Source organism: Rousettus aegyptiacus, unplaced genomic scaffold (assembly GCF_014176215.1).
Source record: "Rousettus aegyptiacus isolate mRouAeg1 unplaced genomic scaffold, mRouAeg1.p scaffold_m13_p_4, whole genome shotgun sequence".
NCBI classification, from domain to species: domain Eukaryota; kingdom Metazoa; phylum Chordata; class Mammalia; order Chiroptera; family Pteropodidae; genus Rousettus; species Rousettus aegyptiacus.
The window spans coordinates 101,251,349-101,272,627 of record NW_023416307.1 but is presented as its reverse complement, the minus strand read 5'-3'; the positions used below and the strand labels follow the sequence as shown (position 1 = coordinate 101,272,627).

The following is a 21,279-nucleotide window of genomic DNA, read 5'->3' as shown; positions in this document are numbered from 1 at the left end:
ACAATACAAAGAGTTTCCATAAATGTCAGCCTCATGGTCACTGTCTCGTACTCCCTGAGTTTGCCCTCTCAGCTTTCAGTCTTGCCATCATGGTGACCATGATTAGGAGGAGGGAAGAACAAGAGGCAGCTTTAGGTGTCAACTATAGTTCTTGTAGCATTCCTCAATTCCAAAAACATACCACCTGCTACTTTGAGAATTATTATCCAAAGTAGCAAGAACATGATTCTTCCAGAAATGACCCCAGATAAACAACAAAGTAAGAAAAAAAAAATGCAAAATGAGCCTGGTCCAAATCCAATATTCTAACACATTAATAGTTAATGTGCTATCACAGAGAATTTGGCATAATAATGAGATTCATGACACAATGTCTCTGATTACTAAAAGTTTTTGGTCAGAAAGTATAAAAATTGGTTCCTACTCCCCCAACGTTAAGGATTTTTTAAGTGTGTAATGTAGAATGCGAATAAATAAAGTATGGCTAAATGCCTTTTTCTAGCTGGGGTATCATCCTTGATGTTATCAATTTTAATAGCTACTTAAATATGTCAAGATCTATTTAAGTTCAGACAAGCACAACTAACATTCAAGTCAGTTCTTTAGAACTGGAATGACTAGATTTGGGTGATACTTGGTAAATTTGTGCTTATGTTTTTTTCTGAGCAAATGAACTGAGATAATTATAAAATTGAAACATTTTATAAGGTGACACTACTGCATTTAATTGTATGAAATTTACTGTGTAGAAAATGTAATCATTTTATTCAGTAGTCCATGGTGTAATTAAGACTATTCTTTTGAGGTATCTTGTATTTATGATTTTCCTCTTCCACCTGGATGAAACGTTTCAAATTCAAAATTATACATCAATTAGGTATATTCTCAGGATTCTTTTAAAGGCTCCTATTTTCTAATATCATGTGTATCCCTGGCTTTATTATCTGCAGGGATGCTTTTCCAATAAGAACATAGAAACAGAAGCAGAGACACAGATAGTGCTCTGGACTTTTTCCATTTTATTTGGGAAAAGGACCACACAGGATGAGCCACGATTTAATAATAAAGTAATGTTGCAGCACACAGTGCGTGATGTGCAGTAAAGATCCTTTTAAATTCCCATCAGAGCACACACCATGAACTGTGCTAATGGATATAACACATTTTACAAAATCTGCATGTGTGAGGCTTTTCTATCCTGTTTTAAGTGGGGCAATGTATATAAATAATAGATATTAACAATTAAGCATCCATTCCTATGCACTCATTTATACATTTGAAAATAAATTAACCACAAACTACATGAAAGTGAATGTGATCTTCTTTTTTCCCTTCTGTTTCTCCTGCTGTTCCTGAAAGATATTTCTGTATTTATCTCAGTACGAACAATGACCCCAGCTCTCAATTTCTACATCCTTAAATTAATTACTATCAAAAATTCTCTAAAATGAAGTGAGTCTGACTTAACTCTTGATTTCCTTGATGTTTGTTCTGTAAGATGATGAAAGTTTCTTATTACTATTTGTTGCCTCCGTCTGAGCTTTCTGCTCTCTTTTTAATTCAGGTACCAAAAGCTCTTACCTCACTGATGGGAGGATTTTCTACAATGTGGAAAAGGAAAGATGGATTATTATCTGTGTTATCTTAAAACCAGAATTTCCTGGGTCATACTGGCCTTGGCCCAGGTTTAAAAGAAATAATCTAATTCAACTATCCTCATGATTCTCCTTTACACTTCCAAAGAGTGGTCGATGATTTTTCTTGTGTGAGGATCCTAAGTATCAAATGCTTTTTAAACGAATTAGTCATTTTGGCCATTCCCTGAGAATGAAGGGTTTAGCTGTCATGGTAGCCACACTGACCCTTCTCATTCTCCCAGGATTCCTAATAGAATACATCAGAGTGGATCTGGAGCTACTTTGAGTTATATGGTATAAACATGTACAATGGGAATTTCTAATTCTGGGATCAAATAACCAAGATCTATTACAGGTAAAATCCAGGCATCCATGATACTATCTGATAAAATGTTCTGGCATCAAACTGTTTTGAAAAGAACTCCCCTGTTTTGCATCAGTTTTTTTGATTGTTTGTTTGTTTGTTTTGTTTGTTTGTTTTGTTTGTTTGTTTTGTTTTGTTTTTCCATCGGCATCAAACTCTAACAAAGCCAGAAACGTGGATTCAAGGCTGTAACCTGTCAGTCTATAGGCCAAAGTTGGCCCAAAGTTGCGTGTAGATGGGGGTGTCTGAAACTTCGTAAAATTAATGGAATTATTGTAAATACTTAAAATTTTAGAGATTTCATGTAACACTCTAGATCTGGCAGTTTGGTGCCTTTATTTCCTTCTGGCAACAGCTAGGTGGAGCTGAATAGAGACAGTGCTTTTCACCTTGCTGCAGTCCTCACCAATCTCTATCATTTACTTCTGATTTACTTTATTATTCACATTATATTCTGGCAATCACAGGCAATTGTGTCCATAGCTTCTGGTCTAAAGTATCCATGCTAACATTTGTACAAGACATCATATGCATAACATATGTTAGAAATCATCTCTTCTCTTACTTCCTAAAACCATAATCATAATAAAGTAAAATTGAATATATATTATGTGACGGGTTTTGTACTGGTTGCATAATAGATGTTCTTTAATTTGATTTTCAAAACACCCTATAACGTGTTACTATCTCCATTATATTATAACTTGGAGACTGAAATTCAGAGGTGATAAAAAAACCTTAACTAATTTTATACAGTTAATAAATTTCAGAGCCAGGAGTTAAATTGATGTGATTCCAAAGTTCCTCTTATGCAGAGTTTATTTTGAAAAACTTTTTAAAAGTAAATATGAATTTAAATATAGATCAGGAACTATACCTAATTATATCTTCTTTTGAGAAAGTCCTCTTAGCTTTCTTTAAATGCAAATGTAGATATTGAATACTACAAAATTCTTGAACAGTTTATGTCTCCTGGAAAGGTCATTGCAAAGTTAACCTGAGTAAAATTTGTATGTCTTGGTGTGGAGTCTATGACTAAATGAGACTATGTTGATCATTTAGCACCAAACCAATTTGAAATTGGCTTTACAAATGGAACACGCCTTCTTTTTTCACGTACAGGGATGATCTGGTCTAGGTTTGCACTAATCAGAATGCTTAGGAAGTGATATTACCTAGAGGAACCAACCCTTTTTCACAGGTTGCAGATGTAAGCATCTTGATATTTTATACAGTTTATATTTATACCTTTCCCACATGTCATTCCTTTTCCTCTCTGTCTAGAGTCATAGGCTAAACAGTTCCAGATCTCAGGAAAAAAAATTGTCATTTTTCTTTATTCACTTCCTAGTCCTATAGCAAGAATGACTACTCCTCACCCTAGCTATTTAAAAACACTTTGCTTCTGATTCCCAGCTTTGAGAGAGCAAACAATCTGCCAAGCACCTCATAATTGCAAAGTGACCTTGACATGTGTCATTCACCAGGGTTTTCAAGTTGAAGTCTTCCTGTTTAATATTCATAAAGCCTTCCCCTCCTCCCCCCAACAGCATATGTGATGATTTTACAGGGGTTGGGGCTTGGGAGCTTTATTTAGAGATGGGTTGATTCTGAGAAACATACCATCAGTGTCTCTCTGATGAGCTGAAGTATCGGTTTGGAGGTAAGAAAATTTCGTTTGGCATTCTTCAAGAGAGGACAATGATTTGCGGGATTCTGACAGTTTTTTCTCATTGGGAGTTTCCTGGGCTGGTCCATCTGTGATATTGAATTCAGATACTGAATTTATAACGATAGCATTAATGGGTTTCTCTTCAACATGTTTTTCATTTGTAAGTTGTGTATCTAGATGAAAAAAAACACACACACACATATACACAAACCCATTATAGTTGACGTAACCTAGTGATCTAAGAGTGGACACTTGCAGAAAATTTCAAATTCTAGACTTTCATAAGAATAAACTCTTCTTTAAAAAATAAGGCATTATTGATGAGGAAGCTTTGAATGAAAATACAGGTAAAATAAAAAAGTGCAATAATTATAAAATTTTACACACATTCCAAGTTTTATATATCATAGTAATTTATGACATTTATTTCTACTCTGGATCTTTTAATGACGAGTGGAGAGAATCAAGGAATTCATTCACTTGGATCAACAAAACCTTATAGTATGTTGTCAGCTTACTGTCATAGTGTTTTATAGATCTGAGAAGTAGTCAAAGGATCTTCAATGTGGGGCAGTACTTCTCAGTAATGATATGTGATCTCAATCAGGTTGTTTTATTTCTTTGTTTCTGCCAACCTCAGTTTGCTCCCTTGTATAAGAAAAGTGGTCATAAATAGTCACAGGCTCTTTTTTACTTCTACCCTCAAAGATTAAGTTGCTACCCTCTTCTCTGCTTTGGTATTTGTTATGTCTCTATTCAGATGATGGTCTATAGACTTGGAGGCATGCTTCTGGGAAGAATGGTGTATTTCTGTATAATCACCCGAAACAATTATTAGATTGAGATTCTGGTTCAAAGCGGCATAGAGAAGGCTAAGAAGGTCTAGGCGCTTTATATATTTTAGAACTTCCATACTTATTCATTCATTTCCATATAATAATGGAGGTTCTGTTATATAATAAACACTGGGCTGGACAGTGGGGATACATTGTTGACTAAGACAGGCACGGTCCCTGGCTTTAACAAGCATCAATCAAGTTAGCAAAAAGTAACTTTTAAGTTACAATATTGAGGAGGGTATAAAAAAGAAGCACACCATGAAATCATATGATAGAGAGAACTAGACTGGGTATTGGTACAGTTAATTTATTATTACCTACACTCATTAAACAGAAGAATCCTAAGATCTGAGAAAAGAATTAACAGAAGGTATTCTTAAACATGCAGATAGGCTATCTACTGGGGACTTAAGACTGCAGCAAGCAATAATCCTGGCGATTTGGCTGTGCTTTTGGGAAGTGGTGAAGATGAATTCTGGAGAATTGCATTTCCATTGCTGGCCCAATGCCTGGTTGATTCAATAATGCTCACTGAGTGACTGAAATAAATAATACAATTGGCAACCTGGTTCGATTTTACCATGCTTACATAGCTCAGTGCAAGAAATATAGTCTTGCCAGGTCCATTTTCATTATCCTTTCAAAATTTACTTCTTAGTTTGGAGCAGATGGAAATCTCTACTTTGTTCTAGCTCATAGGACAGTGGTCCCCAGACCTGCCTACAGAGTAAAATTACCTAGGAAAGATTTTAAAAATTTGAAAAGTTTTAAAGCTCAGATAACCCCTCCCAGATCTATCCCAACAGATTTTCGAAGCTCCTCAGATGATTCCAACATGCAGACAAGTTTGGGAACCACTGCCATGAGAGAGGAAAACGCATTGATCTGTACGTCAGTGATTTTCAGAAACCAGTCATGAGACAGTTTCTCTTCAAAGGCTCCTAACTGGCACGGGAGCTAACAGTATGGTGCACACAATTGTATTAGGCCATTTTTGTCTCTTTCTGAGCTTCCAGAAGTCTTGACTTTCAACAACATTGAATTGTTATTCTGTATTTGTCATGCTGCTGTCTTTAAATCTCTTGGTTGCAGTTTGATTCACCCTAAAAAGGATTGGCAGAAATAGGGGTTCACAAAACAATTATTGTTGATAGCAATTAACATAATATTGAATAGACAGAATTAGCTCAACAGATTGGGAAGCTCTGGGCTTCCTCTAACCCAAGAGAGATTCACCAAATTAATGATATTTTGATGCTGCTGCTACTGCTGCTGCTGCTGATGATGATGTTAAAAATAGTTTATTTTTCTTACTTGGGTACCAAAGTGTCCAGTAACCAGCTAATATCACAAACATATAGCCATTTAAATTGTGCCTTAGAGCACTTAAGCAGTATTGATATTTTGGGCCTGATAACTCTTTGTCACAGGGATATTGTAGGATGTTTAGCAGCATCCCTATCCCGTACTTACTGGATGCCAGTAGCACTCATTGCCCTAGGTCGCAATAAACAAAAATATCTGTAGATATTGCCAAATTCCCCTATGGGGCAAAATCACCCAGGTTGAAAATCAAATCACTGCTCTCTCTCTCTCTCTCTCTCTCTCACTCACACACACACACACACACACACACACACACACACACACACACACACACAGAGTTGCAAGCATCATGTTAAGCTCTATGGTACCACATATAGCCTTACTTAACTTAAGCACTAGGAGGTAGATATTGTCGGCCTCCCAGAATAGATGGGAAATGTGTGTATTGGCACCCCAAGTTAATGGATGAATTCGTGTAACCAAGGCTTAGATAGTTTATTTAGATAACTTGCCCAAGGAGTCCTCTTTAGCAAATGATAGAACTAGGATTTGAACCTAGGCCTGGTCGATTCCAAAAGCTATGCTCTTATCCTTGTCTTTTATATTATACAATATTTTCTCTAATTGTTCTCAACTTTTATCTCTGCTTCCTAGCTATTAAGACTGCACATCAGCAAAACCCTCTTCACCCTAAATCCTATGATGTGTCAGCCATCCCAACTGAAGCCTTGCAAACAGCTTTACAGACATGCCTCTCCCTGATCAGTCTTAGCAAAGCAAGACTACTTCCTTGCACACACAGGGAATCCTGCCTTTCAGTTACAGCGGCATTCTACTGTACATTAAAGAGTGTCTTAGAAAGAGCTGATAGATAACGAAACCTTGATGAGTATGGAGATTGCAGCAGCTATTTACTTACAGAATTAATTAACAATCAGTTCAAATTATCACACGTAGTCAGGCTGCATGGAATTTAAATTGCTTTTGCACAAAGTAATTCACTAACAAAAAAAAGTTGGATAGAGGTTACTGGTATGTAAGAACATGCAGAGAATACGGTATACAGCCAAGCGGTATATGATTCTCTTTTTAATTTTGCGACAATTTTAAGTATAGCATTTGAATCTAAGTGGTGTGCTACATTAAGCAACCATTTGGAGACATTGGGCTTGTACTGAGAGGATTTTATAGAGAAGTTAAACTGCCATTCATAAAGTTATTTTAATTCTATATCTCTGTTTATATATTTTTTCATTCCCTAGTGGGAACTATCTGTTGCTCATTAGAAAATCATCTGACATACACACATTTCAGAACCCAGTCTGTTCAACCCAGAATTCTGACATCTGAAGTGAGTCACAATTTTTCGGTGAATGTTACTGACATCTTCCATCTTTTATAGATGGCATGCTAACAATAATTTCTCCAGATTCCTTCTTTTGTGGTGTTATTTGACATAGTTCCCAAAGTATTATAAAGTAGCATAAGCTAAAAGGAGAAACACGTAAAAAGTGGTATCACATCTTCTGCAGAGAAAAACTATTTTGGAATTAAACAAGAAACCCATGAAACTATATTTGGGATGTTATAGATAGGTCTTGACATTAATATTGAGAAAATATTTTTTTCCAAAAAAAGAACTACAGAATTAGGACAAAAATTAGAAGCTCAACTGTATTTCTTAGGGAAAGAAATTAAAGTGTATCTTGAAAGTCAGTGAAATAGAAAATTCATATTTAGGCTGGAAGTAATTGCAAAACCAATGGGCATAAACCTAAATAACAGAAAAGACAGACAGTTACTTTTTTATTACCATTGAATACATGTTATTAATTTAATTCAATTAACATTTATTGAGTACCCACATTAAGTAGATGAATCAATATGATAGAACTATTAATTTATTTACTTTAAGTTATTAAGCAAACATTTTAATGATTTTTATTAAATATGACTTTATGATATTTGCATCCATGTATTCACTAAGTGTGTGCATGTATGCAAATTAAGAATAAGTAGCATCTTTCTTCCTTGGGTCCTCTGATTCCATTTTTGTTTATTCATTCCATTCCCTTCCCTTCCTTTCCCTTCCCTTCCCTTCCCTTCCCTTCCCTTCCCTTCCCTTCCCTTCCCTTCCCTTCCCTTCCCTTCCCTTCCCTTCCCTTCCCTTCCTTTTCCTCCCTTCCTCTTTTCCTTTCTTTCTCTCTTTTGATTTAATTCTTTTACTTATGTGCTCTATCTCTATTATTGGTTCCTTTCTTTCCCTGAAGCTCTTCAAAATATTTATTTCTCAAGACCTTGTCTTCTTAGTTTCTTTCTTTATAACCTACCCTTGAAGACTGTATTTGTCCACATCCACAACTTAATTATTCTTTGTGAAGTTGGCTTCCAAATCTCTATGTAGTCACTCAGCCAGCCAGCCAGGGCACATTTACTGAGCATAAGGTGTGAATCTGGCTCATGCTAGGTGCTGGGGAAATTGAAGAAGAATATCAAATAGTCTTGGTCCTCAGGAGAACTACAGTCATCACGAATTGCAGTTTCACATTTGTAACTGTCTATTGGATATTTTACTTGACTTACCAGGCAAATCCTTACAATTATGTTTCTTTCTACTAAGCTCCTCATTTTTTCCCCCAAACCAGGTCACTCTGTATATCATTGAAGAATTAAAAATTCAATTTATTTTTATTTTTTCTAGCTTCCTAAGCTTAAAAAATACTCCAATATGCCCCATTTCTCCATCCATTTATTTATATGTTCTTATCTATCCTTTCTTTTAAATATCACACAAGTCCATCTGTGCTTTTTCATTCCCGAAACTACCATTTAGGTTTAATCATCTGTGTCCAGTCATTGGTGTCAACTATAGTGACAACCTTTCTCAAGACATCTATACACTGTAATCAAAATTATGTTTTCAGCAATATTTTTCTGATGATATAATTCCTTAAAAAAAAAGCAAAACAAAACTTATACACATGATACACACGCACAAAATGTTAATAGCTCATTATTACCTAAATATTTTTGCATTCTCTCATTTTCAGTTAACCTATCTAATCTATTGCCAAATTGCCTGTTGAAAAAGGTAGCTCAGTGTTAAGATTTTCTTGTGAATGGCAAAGTCTAGAAGACTATATAAAAATTATTAGATTAGCTTTTAAGAAAGGATGATTTTAATGTTAATTCTAGACCAAAATGTTTAAAGTGAGTTAGCATTTCAAATGTATGGACCATTTTAAAAATGAATTATATTTTCTCTTGTATTTAAACTATCTTCTAGTTTAAAATCTCATACTCTAATTATCCATGGTTAAAATCAGATCAAAGCAGACAGGAGACCTTTCAAACTATATACTACTAAACCATTAACGAGTAAGTAAAGTAAGTAACAGTAATTAGTTGAAGTGACATGTAGAGGGAAAATAAATGGTTTTGTATGTAAAGTTTGTAAAGTTCACACAAATGTCAGAAATAACTTTTTGTTGTCATCGTTAGAATATATGGACTGTATTCTCCCCAGTTTGGTAGGTAATAGCGCAAGACACAAAATATAGGAAGGCACTTAACATGATTATACATGCTGAAAATTATTAGAAAGAGCAAGAATCACATTTTCTAGATGCATGTAGTGCTATTCTAGAATTGAGTAAAATTTGAAAACTGATAAAATGGCTGAAGACAGAATAAAAGGAGGAAGGTAAAGATTTCTCAGTACCAACAAAAGTATGCTCAAAAAAACACGTGTTCTTTTTTCAAAGCTGAGTGGGATAATTTTCTCAAGCTGAGAGATGAAGTCTTCTTAAAATATCCTCTTTTTCCAAATGAATAGGAATAACTAATTTATGAGTGTTCCATTGCAATATCTTATTAGTTCAATTGGACAAAACAAAATCTTGGGTTCATTAAATCTATTTTGGGGGGAGAGGGAAATAAATAGGCTAAATATATTAGACATTTTTTTCTTTAATTTTCAAATATCAGCTCTGGTTGGAAGATGTCCTTTAAAGAACCTCACATTAAAGCAGAACTTATATCATTGTTTTGTGTTGTTTTCTGCAGCGCTTCAACAAAAATTCTGCCTTAAAAGGTGTTAGATAAAACGTTTATCAAGAACCATGACAAGAGGACATTTTAAGACTTTTTAATCAGTCTCAGTAAACTTCTTTTAAAGAAAAAAAGAAAAAGAAAGAAAAAGCATATTATTTTCCCAGAATGTTCAAGGTGAAAGGATTAAACATTTAGAAAGGACTAAGGAGAAGAAGGTTGAACACAACCCCCTTCTTAAGCTTCCTTGATACCCGTAAAGTAACTTCAGTCTTTTGGGGCCGAAGTGAATTTTTTGGCCTAACTCTTCTAGATAATTACCTCAGTTTTCTGCTCTCTACTATAAGTTACACCTGTAGACAGACATAGGCTAAGTGATATACTTTTATAGCCGAATCCAAAGCTGTAACAGGAGCAATTCAGTCCTAGGAGGTGGTTAAATCTTCTTCAGACATGAAAACAGTTTGCAATTATGAGTCTCCATTTCACTTTTATGTAGCTACCTTCAGTTTAATGTTTGTATAAAGTGTCTCAAGAAATAAAGATTATGTTATCTCAGAAAAAAATTGGTCAGCAATTTTTATAGCTTGATGCACTTGGGTTAGTAATAGGTTTAGGGCTCTGAAAAAATAAATGAAGCCAATTAGGCTATAAACTTATGTGAAATTTGTATTATATATACAGTTGATTTTTTTAACCATCAGTGTTTAAATAAAAATGTTAAAAATTAAACTGCAATTATTCAAAATATTCTCTATTATATTAAAGCTATGACAATTTATTTATCCCAACTATATGAATGTTACTTAAAGTCTCTTCCTTGCATTATCTATCTCATTTGAGGCTCACAATAGTTTTGCAAAGTATTATTATCACTATTATATGAATGAGAAAGTGAATGGAGGATCAGAGATTTTAGTGGTTTATCCAGCTGGTAAGGGGCAGAGCTAGTACTTGAACTTATCCCTCTTAATTCCTATGACAGTCCAACTTTACATTCACAAATTGTTTTATGAGACCGGGCATTCTGATATGAGACCAAGACACTTTTCTGAAGTATAACTTTTTTGTCCCTTTTAACTTTTCTCTATTCATGTTAATTGATCTTGCTGGTATTAGATTAGGAAGCACTTTATGTGTATGCTCAAAACCAGAACTCCTACTGATTACATTTTCCAAACTGGACCTATAAAGCCCAATGTGTGTGTTATCTCCTATGTGAAGTTTCTTGCAGTGCCTTTCACTCCAATTGAAATGAATTGTTCCCTTTGGGAACTCCCAGAGGCCTGGGTTGATATCTGCATGATAGCCCCTACTTCAGTTTATCATACTGTGGTTAATGGTGGATGTATTTCTGTTATGAACTCCTTGAGGAAATGCATGCTCCATTCATCTTTGATTTCCCAGCACCTAGCACAGTGTCTGGCAGGAAGCAAGTGTTACATTTTAGAAGACTGAAACTGACTGACAGATTGAATGTGGGGTATCTTGGCTGTTAGTTAACAATTGACTCATTTTCCCTGGGACAGGTTTTCTGAGCTCATCTTCCATAGGTCTTCCTCCCCCACTCTCGATATGCCAGTTGATCCTGGTGAAAGTCTAAAAATTCTCTCTTTTGTGCTAAAATACATATTGATTTTTATTTTGATTTTAAAGCAACATTTGCATTTGTACCAGTAAAACTGTGAAGAATATAAAAAGACACAAAGAAAACAAAATCCCCTATAATTCTACCATTAATAACACAATATTGTACTTGTTTCACAAAAAGACAATGGAAATATCTGGAGTGTGTATGTATATATCTATCTGTATTTATCTATATTTATATTTATATCTAAAAGAGATATATCTCAAATCTAAAATATTTACATATACTATTAAGATAGAATATATATTCTAATATGTATTATATATATAATATCAAATGTATGTACATATAATATAATGTTATATATACATATAATATATATGACACATATACTATATATTATATATACAGTGCTTTTAAGAGCCATTTATTCTAATTATATTACATATATATATATATATATATATATATATATATATATATATAAACATGTGCACTATATATAGTGCTACCAAGACATGTCACTCACTTTTTTAGGACCTTTGCATATATTAACTCATTTAGTACTCAGCAACCCTGTGTGGTACGTACTACTAGTGTCATCCCCATTTTTTTGGTTGAGAACTTGAGAGCACAGGGATGTAAAGTAACTTACCCAAGATCACACAACCAGTAAATGATGGAGCTGGGATTTTAACTAAGGCAGTTTGGCTCCAGGTTCATGCTCCTAACTATTACGCTGTAATTTCAGTCTAGATAGAGATTTAAAAAGAAAAGCAATATTATAATTTAATTGAATGTATTATAATTATGTTACCATTAAATTGTGAGCATTTCCTTACATCCTAAAGATTACTGAAAAACATACTCAGGTCTCAGCTCAACTGTCACCTACTTAGAGAGACTTTCCCTTATACCAAATCTAAAACAATGATTCTCAATCAGGGCAGATTTTGCCCCTCAAGCGACACTTGGCAATGACTGGAGACATTTTTTATTGCCATGACGGGGGTGGGTGCAATTGGTAATTAGAGGCCAGGGATGCTGCTAAATATCCTACAATGTACAGGAATCCTTCCCCCTCACCAGAAAGAAACCTATAAAGAATATGGTTTCAAATGACATAATGCTCAAGTTGAGAAATCCTTATGTAACGTAGTCCTAAACCTTACTATCAGCCACATTTATTAACACTACTGCTTCATTGTCTTCACAGTGCTTTTCAGTATTCTGAAAATGTCTTGTTTATGTATTTGTTTACTTGCTTATGGAGTATATGTCTCTTCTACTCTTGACTAAAATGTTAATTAATCGCTATATCCTAGAAGAGTGCTTGGGACATAGTAAGGACTTAATAAATATGAAATCAAAGAATAAATAGTACCATTTATTTATTCTTTGGTAAGAATAAATACACTATTTCTTGCCTGGTGTATCATAAATTATCTAACAATTCCCCCAGTTAATTAAGATGTAGATTGTTTCTAATTTTTGCCATTAAATAAATTCTCAAACACTGTTTTCATGAATATTTTTGTATATCTATTTGTTTTTATAGGTTGAATTCATAAGGAAGGACTTATTGAATTAATGGCTAAATTTCTAAAGCTCTTAATATAATTTACTAATTTCCTTCCAAGAAGATTGCGTCAATTTGTACCCATACCAACAGTGATTGGATTTGTCTGCTGTTCCCTAGCCAATTCTAGTTTTTACCAATAAAATAATTTATTTTTATCAATTTAAAAAGAGCTTTGATTCAAGTCTTAAAATTTTCTACATCTGAAATGATAGTCTTTCACTATCATGAGAGGTAACGGTTTTGTACACATTTTCTGCCTTTCTGGGGAATTTTTGTTCCATGACTAGACTCATGGGTAATTCTGCTATCTCCTGCATTATATGAAATTAGGTAGTTAACAACACTCATTCTGTGTTATCTATCAAGTAAATTCTGATAAAAAATATTTACTGGATATTGATGCTTGGTTGGGTTTATTTAGCTGGTTCTTGCCTTTGTGTCATGAGGGCTCTGAAAGACTTTGGAGGCTGCCTGCCAGCTTCTAGGAGTTGATGGGTTAGTATTCACCCATGATAGGCCTATATTAATGTAGGATGCAATACAATCTATACAGAGGTCCTGGCGAGGTCAGAACTTTAGCCACACTATGAGGAAGGGCAAGAGGTAACAGTAGGGAGTGACTGGAGAAGTAAATTGCATCCTTAGCCACAGCTCTTTTTACCCATCGTGTGTGCCCAATGTATCATGCAATCTAGAAAGGCATAACTGGTGGTTTAAAATCTAATTTTTTGGTGACCCACCTGGTGGGAGTTTAGCTCCATATGCCTCCAACGTGACATATATATATATATATATATATATATATATATATATATATATATGGAAGATACAAGTCTATTTAAAGGGGTTAGAACATCTATTTACATTTATTTTTAATGTTAATATAGCTATTTTATATATATTATAATATACATAGCAGTTAATATGGCAGCATATGTACCCACTGTGTGAGAATATATATAGGCGTGTGTGTACACACACACAAACACACACACACACAAAGGTGGGCTTGCTATTTTCCCTTTTTTTACTAATAAAGGTTTGCAATAAAAGCTTTGGGAACTACTGGTTGAAGTAATAGACTAAGGTCAGCTCTCTATATCCCTCTTCACCTGAAGGAAATTTAATTTTCTTATGCTTCTTTTTGGTACCCAGGGTGTGGTTGCTGGAACATTTCCAGCCACAGCAGCTGCAGTAGTGGCCTGAGTAGACTTTTCCTCTGAATTTCTATAGTGGTAACAGGATTAACAGACTCTATTCTGGAAGTACTTGGGTGGCATAACACCTCCCAGCAGAACTATTCCTGACAAGGATGTGCAGATGGAAATGCATATTTATGTCACTTAAAGCCTACCAGAGACACAAGGATTTGAGCTATAACAATAAATAGAAAAAAAAAATTCTCCAGCGTTTTTGGTAACCCATACTCAAGTGCATTGACTGTACTTGGCGAAAGACCTACAGTTTGCTCTTTGTCCAAGCATAAAATATTCAGTTTCTAGCATGTCAAGGTGGACTATTCTGAATCTATTTTAGAGAGTTAGAACAAACTAGCATAAAGTTAGGTTAAAACTTCAGGTCTTAAAAATAACAGGACAATTCTATGAAGTATTTGGGCCATTTCAAGAAAAAAAAAAAAACTCCTTTAAAAGAGAGTGTTCATTTGTTCAATTTGTTAATAGTAAATTTTATAAAATTATTTCCACAGCTGAATAGTCATTGTAGACAAAGTTTCTGAATTCAGAATAGTCTTTATAGCAATCTTTGATATACTGTTTTCTAGCTTACTTCCAAAACACCTCTGACAATACAGGAAAAGAAAAAAGCTCACCATTCAAAATATATGGGTTTGATAGTCCTAAGAATAATTTATATTGTATATCAACCCATTAGAATTGAACCAAAGAATCTAGTCAGTCTGATTCTTATGCTAGCTTTGCTTAGAGTGAAATGAACAACCTTTGTCTTCCCTGTTCCTGGTTCAGACTTCAGTATTTCATGTCAACCAGATAACTGGATTGCCATCTCTTTTGAAGAGGAGTACTTTTTGATCTGATCAGAGAGGTATGGTTTTTTGTTACTCTAACCAATTCGGGTACGATTTTTTATAAAAACGGAAGAAATTTTTCAAAAATTATTTAAGGCTTTAATTATGTTGCATGAAGAACTCTGTGAAGAAAAGTGATAATCTCAAAGATCAGCTTGTCTTCTCTGTGAAAGTACAATAAGGTATTCTCGTAATAAATTATCAGAAGAAAATATTCTATTCTTAAAAAAAAGCTTTCTTAAAAAATATTTGAAGTCTTATTTTCACAAACTGAAAGAGCAAAACAAAATTAGTAACTCGAGTTTTGAAAAGCTGTGGCAAGGAAAGTATGATAAGTGTCCTGAGGAACCACCAATTGGTACAAGGTCAAAATTACAATGATAGCATTGGGGTGAATTTTAGCATTCAAAACTAAAACCCTGATTGGAGATGACATAGCCAGAAACCAGGAAGTGTGTGGAAATGTTGGGTCTCCTTTTAAGATGGTATCTGGGGGTGTGATGTATAGAGAAAGCTTTTCATTATTAAATTTTTTTTCCTTCATTATGACAAGAACCTGGAAATTGAATGTAATAATGATTCTCTGATAAAACCTTTAGTCACAAAAGTGTTCTCTGAATTTCCCAAATGCTTGTAATGAACATGAGTTTTCCAAAATTTCTGAATATTTCAGGTTTTCTTAAATGAACATTTTAGTGCAAAAGGCCTTCATAAAGCTAAGTAAAAAGTTTCTTCATTGAAGAATTATTACTTTTCAAAACGACAAATTAAAAATAGGAATCTTTACAATGAATGCTATAAAGTACTAATGTGATGATATGGATTAGAAACCAAGACGAATGGAAACATTGGTGACTAAAGTGGTTCTGTGTGCCTACGCTGATAATTTTATTCTTTGAAAAGTATTGTATTTTCTTTGTTTAATAAAAGGAATGATGAAGGTAAGTATAATATGTCTTTATTCTTTAATGATTCTCTAAAATGTTTTCGGAAAGAAATGAAAAAGAGAGAATTAGGCATTTTAGAAAAGACCCTGGAGCTAGTGAATATTTGAAGGAGGAGCCCATCTCAGAATCATGTGGGATGCCAAAGAGGTCAGGGCAAGGACAGTGATCATCACAATGATAATTCAACTGTACAGAGCTTTCGATTCATACAAGGTTTCATAACCACTACCTTATTCTATTTGCATTCCCTCCCGACAGCAGGCCCCACACACATACATTTGCTTCTCTCAATTTTGTGAATGCGTTTACAATTGCCATTCTTTATACTTAGGGTTCCTTCCTTTTTGTCTTACCTTACTGGAGTCCTAAACATCACTCAAGACTTGGCAGAAATTATCGTTTATTTATTCAACAAATATTTGTCAACTGCTACTGTACTTGGAAACCTTGCAAGGTACTGGAAAGACGGGAATGAATGAAACGCCATTTCCCACACTCATGGACATTTTAGCTTCTCTGAGGCCTTCTTTGACTTGTGAAAAAGAAGGGCATTTCTGTGCTTCAATGACATTGTGTTATAAACGTGTATTTTCCAGCATGAGGGAAGGGGCTTGTGTTTTGGTACTCCTGAGCTTAGCATGGTGCTTGGCTTAAAGGCTGAATGAATTTGGGTATGTACCAACTTACTAAACAGGAGGTAAAGAAATGTCTAAATTCTAGTTCTCTGGGTTTAGTCCTATGTACTTCCTCCTATATTATATTGCATCCAAAACACACACATAGCTAGCACTGGTGAAATGTGTTCAGCTAAGAAGTTTTCAGACATGAACTTCTCTGCAAACTAAATAAAATTATAGAATTTTAGATGTGGAATAAACCATGTCAATTTCACCACTTCATCCATTTATTCATTTGTTTAGTACCTACTATAATAATAAAAATAATGATAGCTAACATTCATTTCACACTACATGAAGCTTTGGCTAAGTGCTTTAAATAAATTGTCATCAATCCTCACATAACCCAATGAAGAAGTTATTATAAGTTCAGTTTCCTTAGTGAGGAAATGAAACTCAGAGTGGAAGGAGGCTGTGCCTTATTCATTGTTGTATTCCTAAACTAGTGAAGATTGGAGTAAGAATTTGAATTTAGGCATTTGAAAGCTATAGTTCTCTTAAGCACTTTGGTATGTGCAAGAGATTCAAAAATGACTGAGACATGGTGCCTTTGGAGATTTATGGTCTATTTAAAGGAGAGAAATATGTCAACAGATAGTTTGCTCACAGGCATTCCTCCTTTCCTCCTATGCCACCTGTAATCTGATGTTTGTAGGAATGCAATTCTCCTTAATGACTAACGGTTGTTCAGAATTCCCCGATGAGGCCAATGTTCAAATGAAGGTAGAGAAAAGATAATGAGATGGATATTATATGATGGAAGATAAGTCAATTTGGCTGTTATCCCACTCCCTGGGACTCTGATGCATATGATTATCTCAAGCTATCGTTGTTAAGGTGTTCTTTCATATTTACAGAGCATTGCTAAATTAGATGATGAGTGTTGGTCCACTTCCCATCAGCTGGGTAGATTAGTCACCTGATTCCCCTTTAAGAGCTTCTATCAATTAGGTTGTCATAGCAAAAGAACAATTGAGACTGGCTGAAATCCTGAGTGTCTAGTAGGTGAGCGCTCTGGCTCTATCCCACTTAGTAAATAACAATAACAATATTAACCATTACCATATCCACCCTTTAAGCTTTAGATTTTTTGAAGTGCTTTTATGTTCCACACACCTTTCCCCAGTGCCCCCAAGCTTAGAGGACAAAGAAGTTCTGCTGGTCTCTTTCTCGGTACATTGAAGATCTTGGGTAGCAGAACATCAAGTAAATAGAGAGTTGAAGTTTTGGGTAAAATTTTGAGTTGTTCTTGACAATTGGAAATGAAGATTCTTTGAAATTTTTGGTCCTCAACATCTAGAAATAGTTTTTATGTTGCCGTAAGGATAAAACTAGTCACTTTAGCTCATTGTTAAGAGCTCATTGGCATTTGTATTTTAAATGAGTTATATAAAACTATGCATTTTAAATCATTTTAGATAATTGATAGTTATGGATTTATTTGCCTATGTGTTTGTAATTTAGTACTTTGGATAGGTAGGGTTTCAACAAAGCATTTCTTTACTTTAGCTACATCTGCTTTGGATTAATCTCACTTTAGTTGAATGCAAAATACATCTGCAGAAGCTCAAAAGATTGAAAACAGTGACAGAAACTCCAAAGGAATAATACTTATGAAGAAACCATGAGGCCTCCTGGGTTATATGAACTTCCTTACCATTTACTAATGGAATATTTAAACCTGAAATGAGCCAGCTATACTTTGTTTGAAGTTGTCCCTTGGTGATAAAAACAAGTATAAATATACCAGGTAATTCTAATTCAATAATTGTGGCAGACTAGAAAGAGTATTTTCTCTCTCTCTCTTGGACAGCTCAATAAGTCATCAGAATACTCTGCTGATGTTTTAAAGGAAGTACATGTGCTATTTATTGTCAAAGTCACTCTGAAAGGTATACCTTTACAGGTGATCAGCTTGTTAAGTACAACTGATATATGTGCATAGTTTATATATCACATTGGCATGATCTCACCTAGATTTTTTTATGATACTTAAGACAGTGATTCTCAAACTTTAGCATTCATCAGAATCACCTGGAGTGCTTGTTAAACTACAGATTGCTATGTTATACTTCAGAGTTTCTGATTCTGTAAGTCTGAATTTAGGGCAGATTTTTAATGTCAAATACATTACAGTTGACCTTTGAACAAAGAGTAGGTTAGGAATGCCATACCCATTCCCACAGTCAAAAATTCACCCATAGCATAAGTTGGCCCTTAGCATTCACAGATTCCCAAATAGAAAATATAAATGTTAAACAGAATGATGGAAAACCCAACATATCTTATGGCCAAACTTCTGCCACCTGTTTCAAATGATTCTCTTTATTCTGTGCTACATCATTTCAGTCTGACTCTTTGCAGCTGGATATTAATATGTGAAAACAACACTTTGTTCAAAGTTCTTCTTTGTGGTACGTCTATTATTATAAGCCATGAGGCAACTGAAACTCAGAGACAGATGAAACAATTTTCCCAAGGTCACACAGCCAAGACTCAAACCCAGTTTGTTCTAACTCCAAAGTCCTATCTCTTGTTACCATCTATCTCTACACAAATTCCCTAAAATTGACTGAGATAAGTGCAGAGCACTATAAAACACTTGAGTCCAGTACTTTGGGCCCACATATGCTTAAAATAAATTTGAGTTAGAAATAGAAATGATTCCATCTTTTCTTTTCTGAGTAAAAGTTACTTTGCTGGATTTCAAGCAAACTAGTTGAGTGCCTCAATTCAGAAAGATTGATATTCTCTCCTGCTAGATAATGAGAAATCTATTGACAATTTCTTGTACTCTGAGCTCTCATAATGAATCTTAAAGGCTATTTCTTGGTGCTCTGTCCCAGGTTTATCACCAAAACTTAACTCAGAAAATTTTTTCCCCAACATGCTACTTAATTTTAAGAGCATTCTAGAACAGAACCAGGTCAACAACAAGTTTGCACGCAATCAATTTAATTCACATACAAATGAACGTTAGGCTGTTTTAGGGTCCTTTTAGTGTTTTGTTTTGTTTTGTTTTTTTTTCCTTAGAGGTGAATTTATTATTCTTTTAGACCCTCACTTTGATCCTCTTTTATTGTGCTCTTTCTCTGATACCACTTACTCAATTGAACTTTTGTATCATCTTTTCCCCCCGAACCTTGTGGTTTTCTTTCTTTCTTGACTATAACATGATATGCTGTCTGTATTGGATAAATACAAGAGGGCAGTATCTTTAGTCTTTATATATTTCCCCGCATAGCTTAATCTTTATTCTTTATCACAACAGACATTGTAGAAAACACCAGTTTATTGTAAAAAGCAAATCTCCATGTAACAGGCAGAGAGAAAATAATTGATTTGGATGAAACTGGATTAGTAAACAGCAAGAAATAGCCAAAATATACTTTCTTCCAAGTTTGTAAGTAAACCTTTTGCATATTGATTCAAAGTCTCAGCTAAGGATTCCACATGGGGCAGACACATTACGTTTCTCCTCAGTCTCCAAGCACATTGTAATGGCAGATGAATCACCTCTGTGCGGAAATGGCTTCATGCTTTAGTTGAAGTTGAAACCTCAGTGGCTGAGCTATTTTGCTTTATTTTGTTCTATCACCTATTCTGGAAGCCCTTTGGGTGGGTTCCAGATATTCCGTAAAAGGTGGCACTTATTATAAAGAAAAACTCATAGTTTTCTTGTTGGCAGCGCTTAAGGAGTTGAGTTCGCTAAGGACAGAAAAGCACATGCAGAGGATACATTTAACGCAAAACTATAATTTCCGCAATACTCACTCAGTGTCTGACTTTACAACTGCCCCTTTGCTTTCAGGAGTGCCGAGGCAGTAATGGGGTCAGTTAGAGAGCTCCCTTCAACACTTGTGAGTCTACCCTCTGAGACTTCTCACCTCTGTGGTGTATTCTTTTTCATTCACTTAGAGGTTCACTCAGCAAATGCCATTTCCAATTCTGTTCTCTATTAAAACATTGCAGTTGATAACATCACTGTAATTTTTGCAGTTTTTTTTCTCCTTAACCATCCAACAAAGAAAGGAGCTGGATGAAAATGTTAAATGAAAACATAATATTATATCTCCTTTAACCTTCGCAAAGGGTGTTAAAACAGATTCATTAGTTTTGACTAAGTATATGGCTTTCACGAGAATTTTCGATAAGTGACATGACAATGTTGATACATGCGCTCAAGAAAATGGAGGTTAAAACATTTTGAAAATATCTTTTTCTAATATAGCTTGTGTGTTGAGAAAGTTACAGAATAAATATATGGTAGATACTTTTCAATGTTAGAAAAGAATTTTCAAGGCAAGTATGTCTTTTCATGAAACACCTTTTGTGCCATGATGAGATAGCCAACAAAAGAATTTTTTTATTTTGGTTTAATAAGAGAAAGTAATTTATAATACTGATATGTCAATATGTTTTTCAATAAACTTTCCCCCCAATTTTCTTGAATCCTCATCACTGTAAGAATTGTAATTATATGTCTTCCTCCCACTTTGAAAGTGGCACAAGGTGCTCATTTGCAGTTCTGCTGTTCGAGTCGTCAC

General features: G+C 34.6%; 1 protein-coding gene across 1 annotated transcript in view; it reads right to left on the bottom strand.

Annotated features, from left to right (window-relative positions):
* The window catches only part of MDFIC2 (MyoD family inhibitor domain containing 2), a 106,801-nt gene that overhangs the window by 5,513 nt on the left and 80,009 nt on the right, over nt 1–21,279 (bottom strand). Inside the window, exon 3 of the mRNA XM_016141503.2 lies at nt 3,625–3,846. Within this exon, the coding sequence (XP_015996989.1) occupies nt 3,625–3,846 (222 nt within the window). The remainder of the gene's footprint in view (nt 1–3,624; nt 3,847–21,279) is intronic.